Source organism: Orbicella faveolata, unplaced genomic scaffold (genome assembly GCF_042242905.1).
Source record: "Orbicella faveolata isolate gen_17 unplaced genomic scaffold, um_ofav_v1 contig_14, whole genome shotgun sequence".
Classification (NCBI taxonomy): domain Eukaryota; kingdom Metazoa; phylum Cnidaria; class Anthozoa; order Scleractinia; family Merulinidae; genus Orbicella; species Orbicella faveolata.
The window spans coordinates 3,074,731-3,091,425 of NW_028301541.1; the positions used below are offsets into that span (position 1 = coordinate 3,074,731).

A 16,695-nucleotide genomic window follows, 5' to 3' on the forward strand; every position below is an offset into this window, starting at 1 on the left:
AATATTAACTCACTTAGTGACTAGAAAGTCGCCGAGACCGGGCTACGCGCAGCGTGATTTTCACCAACTTTGGGTCGATTTCCAGGAACTTGGGCGACATTTTCAAGTCCTAAGGACTCTAAACTAATTCAAGAAGACTTTGGATTAAGTGAAATGGAGAGAAAAAATTTTTGAACGCCTACTTACGAGCAGTATGGCCGAGATATTAACTCACTTAGGGACTAGAAAGTCACCGAGACTTGGCTACGCGCAGCGTGATTTTGACCAACTTTGAGTCGATTTCCAGGAACTTGGGCAATATTTCACAGTCCTAGGGACCCTAAACTCATTCTACAAGACCTTGGTTTTCAGTGAATTGGACAGAGGAAAAATTTTTGAACGTTTGGTTATGCGCAGTCTCCCCGAGATACAGCTCCTCTTTAACTCACTTAGTGAATAGAAAGTCGCCGAGACCGGCTACGCGCAGCGTGATTTTCACCAACTTTGGGTCGATTTCCTGGACCTTGGGCGATATTATCAAGTCGTAAGGACTCTAAATTAATTCAAGAAGACTTTGGTTTTAAGTAAACTGGACAAAAGAAACATTTTTGAACCCTTACTTATGAGCAGTCTGGCCGAAATATTAACTCACTTAGTGGCTAGAAAGTTGCCGAGACCAGGCTACGCGCAGCGTGATTTTGACATACTTTGGGTGGATTTCCAGGAATTTTGGCAATATTTCACAGTCCTAGGGACCCTAAACTAATTCCAGAAGACTTTGGTTTTCAGTGAAATGGACAGAGGAAAAATGTTTGAACGCTTACTTATGAGTAGTCTGGCCGAAATATTAACTTATTTAGTGACTACAAAGTCGCCGAGACCGCGCTATGCGCGGCGTGATTTTGACCAACTTAGGGTCCATTTCCAGGAGCTTGGGCGATATTTCCCAGTCCTAGGGACTCTAAACTAATTCCAGAAGACTTTGGTTTTAAGTGAAATGGACAGAGGAAAAATTTTTGAACGCTTACTTATAAGTAGTCTGGCCGAAATATTAACTTATTTAGTGACTAGAAAGTCGCCGAGACCGGGCTACGCGCAGCGTGATTTTCACCAACTTTGGGTCGATTTCCAGGAACTTGGGCGATATTTCCCAGTCCTAGGGACTCTAAACTAATTCGAGAAGACTTTGATTTCCAGTGAAATGGACAGACGAAAAATTTTTAAACGCATGGTTATTAGCAGTCTGGCCGAGATATAGCCCCTTTTTAACTTATTTAATGACTAAAAAGTCGCGGAGACCGCGCTACGCGCAGCGTGACTTTGACCAACTTTGGGTCCACTTCCAGAAACTTGGGCGATATTTTCAAGTCCTAAGGACTCTAAACTAATTCGAGAAGACTTTGGTTTTCAGTGAAATGGACAGAATAAAAATTTTCTAACCCTTACTTATAAGCAGTCTGGCTGAAATATTAAGTGACTTAGTGACTAGAAAGTCGACGAGACCGGGCTACCCGCAGCGTGATTTTGACCAACTTTGGGTCGATTTCCAGGAACTTGGGCAATATTTCTCAGTCCTAGGGACTCTAAAGCAATTCGATAAGACTTTGGTTTTCAGTAAAATAGAGAGCGAGAAAATTTTTTTAACGTTTTCGTTATGAGCAGTCTGGCCGAAATATAGCCCCTCTTTAACTCACTTAGTGACTAGAAAGTCGACGAGACCGGGCTACGCACAGCGTGATTTTGACTATCTTTAGCTCGATTTCCAGGAACTTGGGCGATATTTCCCAGTCTTAGGGACTCTAAACTAACTCCAGAAGACTTTGGTTTTCAGTGAAATAGACAGAGGAAAAATTTTTGAACGCCTACTTATGAGCAGTGTGGCCGAAATTTTAATTCACTTAGTGACTAGAAAGTCGCGGAGACCGGGCTACGCGCAGCGTGATTTTGACTATCTTTCGGTCGATTTCCAGGAACTTGGGTGATATTTCCCAGTCCTAGGGACTCTAAACTAATTCCAGAAGACTTTGATTTTAAGTGAAATAGACAGAGGAAAAATATTTGAACGCTTACTTCTGAGCAGTCTGGCCGAAATATTAACTGACTTAGTGACTAGAAAGTCGCCGGGACCGGGCTACGCGCAGCGTGATTTTGACCAACTTTGGGTCGATTTCCTGGAGCTTGGGTGATATTTCCCAGTCCTAGGGACTCTAAACTAATTCCAGAAGACTTTGGTTTTAAGTGAAATGGACAGAGGAAAAATTTTTGAACGCTTACTTATAAGCAGGCTGGCCGAAATATTAACTGACTTAGTGACTAGAAAGTCGCCGAGACCGGGCTACGCGCAGCGTGATTTTCACCAACTTTGGGTCGATTTCCAGGAACTTGGGCGACATTTTCAAGTCCTAAGGACTCTAAACTAATTCAAGAAGACTTTGGATTAAGTGAAATGGAGAGAAAAAATTTTTGAACGCCTACTTACGAGCAGTATGGCCGAGATATTAACTCACTTAGGGACTAGAAAGTCACCGAGACTTGGCTACGCGCAGCGTGATTTTGATCAACTTTGAGTCGATTTCCAGAAACTTGGGCAATATTTCACAGTCCTAGGGACCCTAAACTAATTCCAGAAGACGTTGGTTTTAAGTGAAATGGACAGAGGAAAAATTTTTGAACGTTTGGTTATGCGCAGTCTCCCCGAGATACAGCTCCTCTTTAAGTCAGTTAGTGACTAGAAAGTCGCCGAGATCGGGCTACGCGCAGCGTGATTTTCACCAACTTTGGGCTGATTTCCTGGAACTTGGGCGATATTTCCCAGTCCTAGGGACTCTAAACTAATTCCAGAAGACTTTGGTTTTCAGTGAAATGGACAGAGGAAAAAGTTTTGAACGCTTACTTAGGTGGAGTCTGGCCGAAATATTAACTCACTTAATGAATAGAAAGTCGCCGAGACCGGGCTACGCGCAGCGTGATTTTCACCAACTTTGGGTCGATTTCCTGGACCTTGGGCGATATTATCAAGTCGTAAGGACTCTAAATTAATTCAAGAAGACTTTGGTTTTAAGTAAAATGGACAGAAGAAAAATTTTTGAACCCTTACTTATGAGCAGTCTGGCCGAAATATTAACTCACTTAGTGGCTAGAAAGTTGCCGAGACCAGGCCACGCGCAGCGTGATTTTGACACACTTTGGGTGGATTTCCAGGAATTTTGGCAATATTTCACAGTCCTAGGGACCCTAAACTAATTCCAGAAGACTTTGGTTTTCAGTGAAATGGACAGAGGAAAAATGTTTGAACGCTTACTTATGAGTAGTCTGGCCGAAATATTAACTCATTTAGTGACTAGAGAGTCGCAGAGACCGCGCTACGCGCCGCGTGATTTTGACCAACTTCGGGTCGATTTCCAGGAACTTGGGCGATATTTCCCAGTCTTAGGGACTCTAAACTGACTCGAGAAGACTTTGGTTTTTAGTGAAGTGGTGAGAGGAAAAATTTGTGAACGCTTACCTTTGAGCAATCTGGCCGAAATATAAACTTACTTAGTGACTAGAAAGTCGCTGAGACCGGGCTACGCGCAGCGTGATTTTGGCCAACTTTGGGTCGATTTCCAGGAACTTGGGCGATATTTCCTAGTCCTAGGGACTCTAAACTAATTCGAGAAGACTTTGGTTTCCAGTGAAATGGAGAGACGAAAAATTTCTAAACGCTTGGTTATTAGCAGTCTGGCCGAGATATAGCCCCTCTTTAACTCACTTAAAGACTAAAAAGTCGCCGAGACCGCGCTACGTGCAGCGTGATTTTGGCCAACTTTGGGTCCATTTCCAGAAACTTGGGCGATATTTTCAAGTCCTAAGGACTCTAAACTAATTCGAGAAGACTTTGTTTTTCAGTGAAATGGACAGAGGAAAAATTTTCTAACGCTTAGTTATAAGCAGTCTGGCCGAAATATTAACTCACTTAGTGACTAGAAAGTCGTCGAGACCGGGCTACGCCCAGCGTGACTTTGACCAACTTTGGGTTGATTTACAGGATTTTTGGCAATATATCCCAGTCATAAAGACTCTAAACTAACTCGAGAAGATTTTCGTTTTCAGTGAAGTAAAGAGAGGAAAAATTTTTGAACGCTTCGTTATGAGCAGTCTGGCCGAGATATAGCCCCTCTTTAACTCAGTTAGTGACTAGAAAGTCGTCGAGAGCGGGCTACGCGCAGCGTGATTTTCACCAACTTTGGGTCGATTTCCAGGAACTTGGGCGATATTTCCCAGTCCTAGGGACTCTAAACTAATTCGAGAAGACTTTGGTTTCCAGTGAAATGGAGAGACGCAAAATTTCTAAACGCTTGGTTATTAGCAGTGGCCGAGATATAGCCCCTTTTTAACTCACTTAAAGACTAAAAAGTCGCCGAGACCGCGCTACGCGCAGCGTGATTTTGACCAACTTTGGGTCCATTTCCAGAAACTTGGGCGATATTTTCAAGTCCTAAGGACTCTAAACTAATTCGAGAAGACTTTGGTTTTCAGTGAAATGGACAGAATAAAAATTTTCTAACGCTTACTTATAAGCAGTCTGGCCGAAATATTAACTGACTTAGTGACTAGAAAGTCGCCGAGACCGGGCTACGCGCAGCGTGACTTTGACCAACTTTGGGTTGATTTACAGGATTTTTGGCAATATATCCCAGTCATAAAGACTCTAAACTAACTCGAGAAGGTTTTCGTTTTTAGTGAAATAAAGAGAGGAAAAATTTTTGAACGCTTCGTTATAAGCAGTCTGGCCGAGAAATAGCCCCTCTTTAACTCAGTTAGTGACTAGAAAGTCGCCGAGACCGGGCTACGCGCAGCGTGATTTTCACCAACTTTGGGTCGATTTCCAGGAACTTGGGCGATATTTCCCAGTCCTGGGGACTGTAAATTAATTCCAGAAGACTTTGGTTTTCAGTGAAATGGACAGAGGAAAAATTTTTGAGCGCTTACTTATAGGCAGTGTGGCGGAAATATTAACTGACTTAGTGACTAGAAAGTCGCCGAGACTGGGCTACGCGCATCGTGATTTTGACCAACTTTAGGTCGATTTCCAGGAACTTGGGCAATATTTCCCAGTTCTGGGGAGAGTATTCTGTCTCTGCAGTCCGTATAACTAAAGGCATGAGATTAAAACATAGGAGGACTTGGTTTTACTTGTGATTGGATAAAAAGGTGGCGTGAGTATGTTAAGCCAATCGTGTAGTGCTAATAACCTTATTTCCACCCCTATGAACCAGTGTTGTCCTTGAATGCATCACGGTAACAGTCAAAATAGACGATATGGTACCCATAAAAAATGTAAACAGCACCATGCTGACAAGCAACCATATAATAGCAAAAGCTCTGGCTGAGAGGGTCCTTGGACAGCGATCGCCATAACTGAAAATAGAGAAATTCAGACTGTTAAAGCAAAATAAATGGGGTTATGGAAGTTAAAGGGGCTTAGTGAGAGCATTTTGAGTTATTTCGACAACGTACAAAATTACTTTTAAATTGAGGAAGTCTGAAAATAGTGGCTAACTAGTAATATAAGATAGAAAAACACCTAAAAGATAATAATAAACCATAAAGGAACAAAGATGGTTAAGGATGGAGAAGATTAACAATGATTACAAACAACGAACTTGAGCAAAATTAGCAAACTGTGACGTAGCTCCTTTTGAAAAAAGAGGTGGACGTTCATTTTTTGGCAGGTTCATTTTCGGAGGCTTACAGTGTTCATAATTTTAAGGTATGAAGTAACGGAGCGCTTTAGAATGTATGGTTGATTATATTTTAAGTGCGTTATTCTCATTTGACAACATTTATATCCTAACCCCACGGTTGTCATGGTGATGAATGACCACCAGAATCCCTCGTAAGCTCCTTTAATGAAATTTCTGGGAAGATCACCAGGATTCCCTTTTCTATCCTGAAAGAAAATAGAAATCGAACATATAAGTCGCCATCTATAAATCAGAGAGGCATTTGTCAGCGAAAAAAACAGTAGACGACCTTGGAGTCTAATTGTTAATTAGATGCCGCCGGTGTTCTCTGATCGCACACGGGCAGAGTCAGTGGGTTATTTTGTTTTTTGTATTTTGAGTACAAGTAGAGGTTATTGCTGTTGTTACGGAGTTCTAAGATGATTGGGTGATGTAGCAGCTCTCGTAAGGTCTCACATGAATGGCTTACTACCCTTTGAGAGAACAACAGAACAAACAACAGAAACAATGTCCCTAGCCCTAAAACAATAACAGCTGCTAACAATGAAGAGAATTACAAGCTTACGAGAGCTGCTGCACGTCTGAGATGATTTCTTAGGGGTTATTATATTTGATTCGGGGTATGTTGAAACGGAAATCACTGTGAAACTGCTAAGGATAATTAAACATACTTTCAGGAACACAACGTACAGTAAAGAAACAAGATTTCGCTTCATCATGCATTATCAATAATTTCGGAGGCTGACTAGGGTACTTTGAGATTAACATGAGGGGTGTTAGGTTCTAAGATTTAACTTTTTAGTTGTTTCATATATGGTTCAAAAAGTTAAGTCTTTGTTTCGTTGTTGTCACCTTTGAACATTCGCTTTCCAATGTAAACAATTCACATGCACTTTATCTAAGAAACTCACCAGCAACCAGACTATGACGCCCGCAAAGTATATCATTAACAGAGACACAGCAATAACCGGCCACGTATCGAAGACGGAACTAGTCATAACTTCCTCATTGATACGATGTTCAGACCCATCTCGTCGCTTTATGATCAGTACTCCAGGTACCTCCAACACAGCCACGAACTTACTAAACTCGCTGCCTCTTGGACTCTTCACTTCCACCGGAAAGCGAACGTTGGATTCTCCATCGTCGACGCTGGTGTATACCAGCTCGGATTTTCCATGTTCCATGCAGTATCCGCATGATTCTATAATTACATTGCCGATGACCTCACTTATACCTCCGCGTCCGCCTTTGTCGAGGGATGACGGACGTTTAAACGTTGAGAGACGCTTGGGACAGCGGCAGGTTTCTACAGTGGAGTTGCAGGTAGACGGTGTAAGTGCAATTATTGAGCTTCCAAAGGGTCTTGATAGTACCACACAAGTCAAGAATGTTAAGAAACGACAAAACGTTTAAGTTTATAAAACAGGTTTTGACAGAAACTTCTGTCATCCTCAGTTGATCCAAGTTTTCTTGTTTTGTCGTTTGCTTAAAATTATTGAGTTGCTCTGCACGTATTGCGGGCTGTACCTTGACAATATTGAACCTCATTAAATAGCAGTCACGGAAACACCCCGTTATTACCCCTAGGACGAACATTAAACAATAGTAGAACGTCTTTATTCAGTCTTAAACTGCACAACCCAAGGAACTAAAGTTGAACCTCTATTAAGCGGCCACTTGTTAAGCGGCCAGCCCTCTTTTACGCGGCCAGTTATCAAAGTCCCGGAATTGTTGTCAGTAAAATACTGTAAATAAAAGACCCCTATTAACCGGTCACCTTTATTAAGCGGCCAGTTATCAAAGTCCCGTAATTGTTGTCAGTAAAATACTGTAAGTAAAACCCCTATTAACCGACCACGGCCACTTTTTAGCCGTCTCAACAAGAGTTTTCTATTCATCTCCTTACCCCTATTAAGCGGCCACCCAAAATTTAATACACGCAGTTCAGCTATTTTATGACAGATAAGAGTCCGAAATAGAAAGTGACCACTGATCAAAAAACACGCATATTATTACGTAATTCCAGATTGTATTAAAGCATGTTTGTATTTAAATAAATTGCCTTTTCTACTAAGATCTCAGGCTACATGTAGCAGAGCCACATGCTAATTCCTCACGAACCCCTATAAAGCAGCCACCTCCTGTTTCAAGGGAAGTGGCGTCTTAATGGGGTTTGACTGTTTAGTGAAACAGTCTCTCTTACCAGCATAAACAACAGCACTTAAACGTCCAGCGCCCTTAGATGTGTAAGCAGCCATCTGAACCTGGTACTTTGTGGCTAGAGAGAGATTTCCAAATCTGAACGAAGTTTGTGAACCGTTCTCTATTTTTACCCATTCTTCAAATAGATCCTCGGGAAGATTGGTGTCGCTTCTGGCTTCTTTGACGTGTATTTCATATCCAATCACGGTCCCATGGGAGACACTTGTGGGAAGTAAATCCCATGTTATCATGATGGCGGTTTTACTGTAGAAGCTTTTCGCCACAGGTTGTGGAGCTCCACTGGGAACTTTTTTTGTTGTTGTTTTTTTTGAAAAAATGGAAAGGATTTTATTAGTATTTTGCTATTGAACAAATGATAAGATGACACGCCTGCCTTTGATAAATGACCGATATCGAAGCTATGACACGCAACCCAAACTTGAGAACAAGCTGTACGTGGATGTACTACCTTTGTTTTGCCGTTTTATATCAGACAGATGCAATCAGTCGTGTTAATTCAAATGTGTGCGGATACGAAGATCTTGCCGTAATCTGAGCCATTAAATTGTTAACATCGAGAACTGAGGACGTACGCTCTGATTGGCTCAGGAGGGTCTTTACTTTTTCTGAACATACCATTGATAAACCTTTGTGGCATGTGCACGCAAACAACATGTGTTGAGGGCTGTATTCAAGTGTGAGTTTTACTGTATGAAAAATGTTTCAAGGCGCACAAGAGTGCCTTACAGGATGGAGATTATTTCCTTATCTTTGATTTTGTCTCCAAATCCTCAGCTCCTCTAGTAAGTAGCGAGGACTGAGGGCAAGAAATGGACTTACCATCTTCATCGGTTGTAGCATTGAAGCAACTACTTTTGTTGCCATCTCCGACTCTTGTGAATCCAGCCAGCTTTACGCAGTACTCCGTGAACTTCTCTAGGTTGGTCAGACTGATTTCTAACTGATCAGTTTTAAGGGTTTTGTACTGAGTAGCAGGTTCACTTGTTTTCCCATAAAACACTTTGTAACCAAGAAGTATTCCATGAATGGATTCTGTGGGTATTGCCTCCCAGCCGACAGAAATGCTGGTAGAGCTTGTATTGTGCCCCCGCATTATCTGAGGAGGATGACTTGGCACTGCGAAAAGTAAATGTAAGTTTGTTATTTTCAGTAGAACGTATATATGGTTTATTGACCATGCGTGAGATCAAGATGGCTGGAAATTGGCATGATTAGAGGCTAACCATGTTGAACGAACAATATAATACAATGCAATGCAATGCAATAATAGTCTATGCAGAATGCAAATGAAGGTATGTGACAATTGATAAAAGAGTAAAAACAAAGCAACGACGAACACATGAGGTACAACAGAAAGTAAAGTAAAGAGACACCCTGAAAGGAAGTTAGGAGGTTAAACCTTTGTGAAAACTTCCATGAAATGACAACACAAATGAACGTTCATTTGCGTTTGTCACTCTAAGAGAGTTTTCACTTGGGGCTAACCCCATGGGCGTGGTAATTATTTCAGTCCCATTGTTCTGATGGCGCAATGGAATTTAGAGTACATGTAGCCAGCTTGGGTTTGAGTGTGGTGTGTCCTGGAACTAAATAAACTAAAATCCTACTTCTGAGGCTAATGAAAACTAGGTTACATATTAATTACAAAAAGAAGAAAAACCAATGGATACTACTCCTTTTTTTCCTAACCGCGGTGTTTAGTTATTCAAATTTGAGCTATGATAAGCTGTTCCATAGCACGTGCAAGTCGTGCCAAGAACACAGGACTTGGTGAATGCAGGTCTCTTAAATAAGAGGCTTAACATGCAGTTTGAAAAATATCATGGTATCCCAAAAAAGTATCTAAGTTTAATATTACGTGCATACCGTCTTCGTCTGTTCTCGTGCAGGTACGGTTTGTTCGATTACTGTCTCCCTTACTGTTGAAAGCTTCAGCACACACACAATAGTTTGTGAATTTTTCCAATTCGACTATGTCCTTGCTAAGACTATTGGCTTTCACTTCCACACCTCCTTCAGTGCTTCGGCGTTTACGACGACTGTCGGACAATTTGTTCAAGAATAGTCGGTATCCTAAAATAATTCCTCGTCTGTTTTCGACTGGCACCGGATCCCAAGTAACTCGAATACTTGTGGAGCTGATGCTAAAAGCTGTGAAATTCTGAGGCGCAGCATCAGGAGCTGAAAAACAAAAGTTACTTTGCGTGAAGTTTAGGGAGAGATTTAAGTCGCCTTCTGATCAAATGAGAAGAAGAAGAAGAAGAAGAAGAAGAACAACAACAACACCAACAAGGAAATCAGCAAGATATATTACTTGTAACGACATGAACCACAAACTCAAATTTCCTGAATTTCGTTTACGAAAAACAATTTCTTTGGCCATAACTGAAAAGAAACTGAGAATTTACTGACTTACTTGCAATAACCGTTTATTTTAAAGAGTTTGCATGGTTACAACTCAGGGGACACACTTTTCGTAGCAACAGACGACATTTGCATGAAATTTTTCGCTGTTTCAATCTTGTAATAAGGTGACTTTCCGTCGAAACGTTCTCGGACTTACTAAAACGACTAATTCTGGTAAGCTCTTTTAAATAAGGTCTTTGCAAGTGATAGATATAATTTTCACTTTCTTCTGCTGGCCCCTCCTAGTTTTTCAAATTCTACTCACGTTCTTCATCTGTGGTCACGAAGAGACAATGGCTTCTGTTACTAACTGTGTTGTTAGTAAAAGAAGCTATTTCAATGCAGTACTCCGTGAACACTTTCAACTTGGTCAATTCCACTGAGGAGTTCAGTGTACACAGGAGGTGGAACACCTCATTAGTCTTGTTTGGCTCCCTGTACGTCAGCTTGTAGCCTGATATATTGTCCTTGTTTTGGTAATCTGTGGAATGCCAACCCCACGTAACATTGATGGATGAAGAGCTTGTATTGTAGGCAGTTATTATAGATGGAGGCTCTACGGATCATACAAATAAAGCAAATATCAACTTGAAAAGCTAATTTAAGAGAATTAAAAAATATGATTTTAACATGTAACAGAGTTTAGCTTGCTCCGCCTCAAGCAAATTATTATTTTACAATAACTGTCTAATTGATAAGTTAATAAAGATGGTGAATTTTAAGCTCGGTAATGAAATATGAAGGTGAATTAATCAACGTGACACGAGCGTGGCACAAAGAAAAATTCTCAGTCCCCTACAGGAATCGAACCCATGACCTCCCGAACACCGGGCGGGCGCTCTATCCACTGAGCTACGAGAACTCATGGAGATCATTTAACTGAGTTCATATATGACAGGTGTCCTGCATACTGCTAGGATCGGTTCGGGAGGTCATGGGTTCAATTCCTGTCCGGGACTGAGAATTTTTCTTTGTCCCACGCTCGTGTCATGTTGATTAATTCACCTTCACATTTCATTACCGAACTTAAAATTCACCATCTTTATTAACTTATCACTACTCACGATGAATTCGATAGCGTTGTGGAACCACGAGCCGCAGGCGAGTGGTTCCGCAGTAAACTCTGACAATGTTATGACGAAATTTATCATCAATAAGAGGACAAACGCACAAAAAACTGATGTCATTTTGTTAAATTCCTAATGCGTCAGCTGTCACATAAGTTTTAGAGCGATAATTGTCAAAAGCTAATCAAAAAGGAGCTGCACATAACTTTATCATAAAGGTCACTGCGATAAGCAGGTTATAAATACTATCAAGAAACAAATAATTATTAAAATACTTTTTGAAAACTTTGTGAAGTTATGTACATTGACAGAAAGAGTTTGTTTCCTCGTTTGAATGGCGCGTCGGAAAAGCATTTTCATGACAATTGCTCTAGACTATATTTCTCTCCAAACATTTTCTGCATCATAAGAAACAAGATACCGAAGCAGAGTCAATGTTTTAGCGATCACAAGCTTTCGACGCTGTCACAACATCTTTCTCAAGTGAATGTGGCGAGAATCTATTTGTCACATGAGCTTGGGTGAGCCACGTCACGTGCCAAAACATCCCCGTATCGGGCTGGAAGTTCCAATCCACGGTCTTGATTGAGCGTTGGGGACTGGTACAGAATTTACAAGGCCTCACGAATCCTGAAGCCGTTTTTTCCCAAGCTATGATAGCCACCTTACTCTCCTCCAACTTGTGGTCTGTTTCCCTATCTAAAGGTGTTCTCCAACGGCGGAAAGCTCACGTGACAGATAGATCCCCACCATATTCACTTGAGAAATTGCGTCATAATATTGTCAAAGTGGCTGTGGAACCACGAGCCGCAGGCGAGTGGTTCCGCAGTAAACTTTGACAATGTTATGACGCAATTTATCATTAATAAGAGGACAGACGCATAAAAACTGACGTCAATTTGTTTTTTACAATAACAAGACCCCAGAATGGTGAAATGCCGGGAATAAATGAGGGGAAAAGACGCCGTAATCTTGCCGTAAACAAAGATAAGTGAATTTTATTCAAAATTTCGCGAACATTGTCAATAGCTTTTCTAACTTTTTGATTGGCTACTTAAAAAAGTCCATAAAATCTCATTGGTCATAAAGTTGACAGTTTGACAGCTGAAAGTTGAACTTGAAAGCTTGCATAATTAAAACTTTATCCGTCTGTACTCTTATTGGTGATAAAAATGAGCCAATCAGCGCAAGAGAAATCAGACAGTTATTGTAAAAATTGTTCTCTGTATCTCAGTGAAGCCCAATGATAGGAATGATCGTTATTGTGTTTATGTGGTATTTTACGGCGGAATCTGCGCCTGAGAAAGGTTGCAGTTTGCTGGCAAAGATCTTCCATTGGTCTGTAATTAAAGTTGGGTCAGTTAAATGAGAGGTTTTCAGTTGTTCTGACTATAAACCAAGTCTCCTACTGGAGAGTCCATGCCAGTACGTTTTCTTTTTACCTTTTTAAAACAGTCGTACTTATTTACCTGATATTAGAAAGTTTACAGAATTTTAGCATGTGGTATTTGTGTGGACCACCGACCCATCGATGTCATTTGTTTGAAGAAGTTCCTTTGAAAGTAAGCAGAACTCAAAGTCTTACAAAAAATCCGCCAACACCACCCCCTGGAATGCAAATTTATTTCGTTGTGTATGAGTGATGATTTTTTCTGCTGAATCCGTTAACTTTTTGTTAACATAAGCGGTTTCCCTTGCGTGAGCTCATAACGAATATTCTCATATCATATACAATGCATAAACTGATATTCACACACTGACCCCTGCTCAGAACTGTCAGAGTGTTGAAATTACATCACTTTCCTATACTACTGTAGCAAAGAAAAAGCAACTACGAAACAAAACAAAACAAAAACTATCATTTTAGTTAAACGATGGTATAAATAAAAGCAACCGTGTCATCTTGGAGCTTTCAGCCTAAATGTTTCAAGTTTATCGTTAGGAATTCTTGTTGTCAAACTTTCCTGACTTTAAAATCCTGGCTCCTTTTTTATTCATCATTGCTTCTTTAGTGGTTCTCAGCCTGAGCACCGTGAATGGGCTCTAACGGTGACTTAATTTGTCAACGGGTAATTTCAAGAACAGTTACGAAGGCGAGATTCCGAAGCTTTAGCAAAGTTTGAATATACACAGCTTGACCCGCGAACGCAATTGATAATTTAAACTTGAAATAGTCCATGTCGTTAAGCAATCTTGCAGGTAAAGTCAAAAGGCCTTGACTGCCACGACTAGATTCTTCATTCAAACAAGAATGCTTGTACAAACAGTGAACCTTGAATATGTTCTTACATTTAGTGTCGTTTTTTCCGTATTGTTGTAAATTTACCGCAAAAGATATTTATGATTCATAGTAAACATGTAACATCGTGAGAGGTTAGCTGGTAGGGTTGTACAGAAAAGGGAAAGTGTTATCACTCTGATAAATATATAATTCTATAATCTATCAAATATTTTCGCTCGCGCGCGATTGGTCTAAACGCGTCACGTGACCGAATTCCCCACCTTAAACTGGGGAATATCCGAGATTAGTATAATTTCCAGAGGTGAATATACGAATTGGACATTCTGATTGGTAGAAAAGCTCATCCTTTGACGCTATATTCACCCCGCTAGAGCCTGGTTTCTAAGCTCGCCATCTTTGCCATCTCGGCAAGTAAACTGTGACGATAAGTTTTTCCTGCAACACTGTAAATTTCGGACTGAACCGGGACACTTGACTGACAACTGGGGGAATCTAACTCTTGGAGAGCACTGCTTGGCTGCGGGAACGGAAATTCGTCACGATTTCCTGGTACACGAGGACCTTCTTCAATGGTCTTCACTACGGACGTCAAGGAAGAGACATAACTTGGTCCAACAGTAGTTTATTCTGCACTCTAACGTTGAGGGTGAAACTGACATACTCGTCGGAGTAATCAATGTAACCGTAACGATGTAACCGATGTAATCGAAAAAGCTTTACAAACGCACTTGCTTATATATCATCCTTTACACGTCAAGTGTTTACAATATGCTAATGTAACTTCAAATATACAATACGAGCGGAAAGTATTTAATTAAGATAGCGAATTCTAATCAACACCACGAGGCTTCCAAAACTAAAACTAGAGTGCTAGGATTAAAATTACACAGGCTGAGATTAAGATAGAACAAACTTAGGAAATTAAAAGTGAGATACTTAAATTTGAAATTCTGAATTGGTGTTACCGACAGCAAGGAAAAATTATCCTATGAATAGAAAACATCAAAACTCCATTAGTGAAAAGTAGTTCAGCTGGCTAACTTCCGAGAAAACTAATAAAACTTCGTTAGTGAAAAGTAGTTCAGCTGGCTAGTTTCTGAGGGAACGGAAGGTAGATTTCAATAATAAAAAGAAACTCAAATGACCCGATAACGAACTACTTGTCTTCTAAATGAAAGTTAGTGAAACAGCGTTGCACACGCTCAGGTATACAAAGAATCGGCAAAGTACAATGAAGAACAAAACTTAAGATCTCTAGCTGTTAACTGAAAAAAGGCTACTGTCGGTTTTTTCCTAAAATTTTCCAAATAATAAAGAATTGTCTGTGGAACGGCGAATTTTCTCATAACAAAACATGGCGGACAGTTGCTGAAGGAATTTTTCATTTATTCGGAAGATATCACTCCAAGTCTAGGATATTTGAAAGGATGGAGAATTTTCAAAATGACTGCTGTCGCCCTTGGACCAAAAATCTTTTCAAGAACTCGTATTCAAGGCTTTTAAGAATCGTAAAGGCAGTGGTTGCGTTGATCGCCAGCAGGTCAGATCGATTGACCAAAATTTATTTTTCTTCAAACTAAAGCTACTCATTTTTAGGCGACGATGATAACTGTAAATGAAGTCAACGATAAAACGAAGGTACCGGATGAATTTACTTTTCGTATTGTGCGAATTCGATGAGTAAATTGATTGACAATCGATGTACATGTAAGCTGATTATTAAAACTACGGCTGCATACGTGTATGCACACGAACAACTGCGGCTGTGTCTGTATGTTTTAGTCCTCTGCAAATTGTACTAAAACAATTATTCGCCTCAGGCTCGGTGAACATTGGTGAATATTCACTTTGCCTTTGGCGAATAATTGTTAAATACTCCCAATTTTCAAAACGGCGCGTGTTGCGAAAAATATTTGAAGGATAATAAACACAACAGCCTCCATTTGACTTTGAAAATATGCTCGGATATTTGTCCTTGGACAATATCTGTTCCTTAAAGATCACAGTTTTCCTCGAGCTACGTACGCTCTCGGAAAACTGTTCGCTTCTCGGAACAGATAATGTCATGCGGACAGATATCCGAGGATATTTTCGCGCCAAATGGGGGCTATTGTTTATATAGTCAATACAGAGAACGTGCAAGAAGTCAGCAATTTCAGCAATGGTGGGAAGCAGAGAGCGATAATGATGTTTAAAACGACATATAAACTAGCCCCGGGGTATCTTGAATAGCTACTGAGTGCCCAGCGCCATGCTAAGTTCGGTTTGAGAAAGCTAGATAGAAAAGTCACTTCGCCAAGGTCACACTCAAACTTCTTTAAAACGCAGTTTTAGCTATAGTAGCATCTTTGAAAGAACAATCTGCGCCACGACGTAACAGGTACCGGCTCTATTGAGAAATCTAAAGGGAAACTAAACCAACTACGAATCGGATTCCTCCACTGTAATTATGCAAAACAGTATATGTCGCTTTAGTTCGTTCTTTTTCTTACCTTTATCACGTTTTCAATAAAGATCATTATCGTCACCTCAACACAAACAAGAACCAAATTCGATTCGTGGCAATGATCGACTGCAAACAATTGTTTAAACATTTCTCCTCATCCCCAAACTAACATTAACGAGTGAAACAGCGCTTTAATTGAAAGCGTTGGTGCATCTGAATAAAATGGTAACTTACCAATTGGAATTTCTGATGTAAACCCGATTTTCCACAGAATAGCTTGCCCATAAAATAGAGTAAACACTTGTAAGAATTGATAACGGTTCATTCCGGAAGTCTTCGTGTTGGTTTTGAAGCTGATATTAAACACGTTTACTCGCTGATGTTACTGACACATATAATTACTTAGAGCTTCATTTACGCAATGCATTTGTTTGTTCACGTTTTACCGCCAAAACACCTGTTGTCAAGTTTGAACGGGGATTAATTATTCAAAGCAAATGAATACTGATTTTGGTTTGTAAGAGTTTAAATCCTTCCATGCACGAAGTGTTGTGTTTGCGACCAACTAAAAGTTCTTTGTCATTTTGAGTTTTAATTTCCACC

The 16,695-nt window shown here is 40.4% G+C and overlaps 1 protein-coding gene across 1 annotated transcript in view; it reads right to left on the reverse strand.

Moving 5' to 3' along the window:
* LOC110069394 (uncharacterized) overlaps positions 1-16,495 on the reverse strand; it is a 28,901-nt gene extending 12,406 nt beyond the window's left edge. The window contains exons 1-8 of the mRNA XM_020776922.2: positions 16,327-16,495; positions 10,603-10,893; positions 9,798-10,112; positions 8,751-9,047; positions 7,912-8,217; positions 6,617-7,014; positions 5,817-5,911; positions 5,214-5,379 (exon numbers count right to left, since the gene is read on the reverse strand). Coding sequence (XP_020632581.2) covers positions 5,214-5,379; positions 5,817-5,911; positions 6,617-7,014; positions 7,912-8,217; positions 8,751-9,047; positions 9,798-10,112; positions 10,603-10,893; positions 16,327-16,417 — 1,959 coding nt within the window. The 5' untranslated portion in view covers positions 16,418-16,495. The remainder of the gene's footprint in view (positions 1-5,213; positions 5,380-5,816; positions 5,912-6,616; positions 7,015-7,911; positions 8,218-8,750; positions 9,048-9,797; positions 10,113-10,602; positions 10,894-16,326) is intronic.
* Between the last annotated feature and the right edge of the window lie 200 nt (positions 16,496-16,695).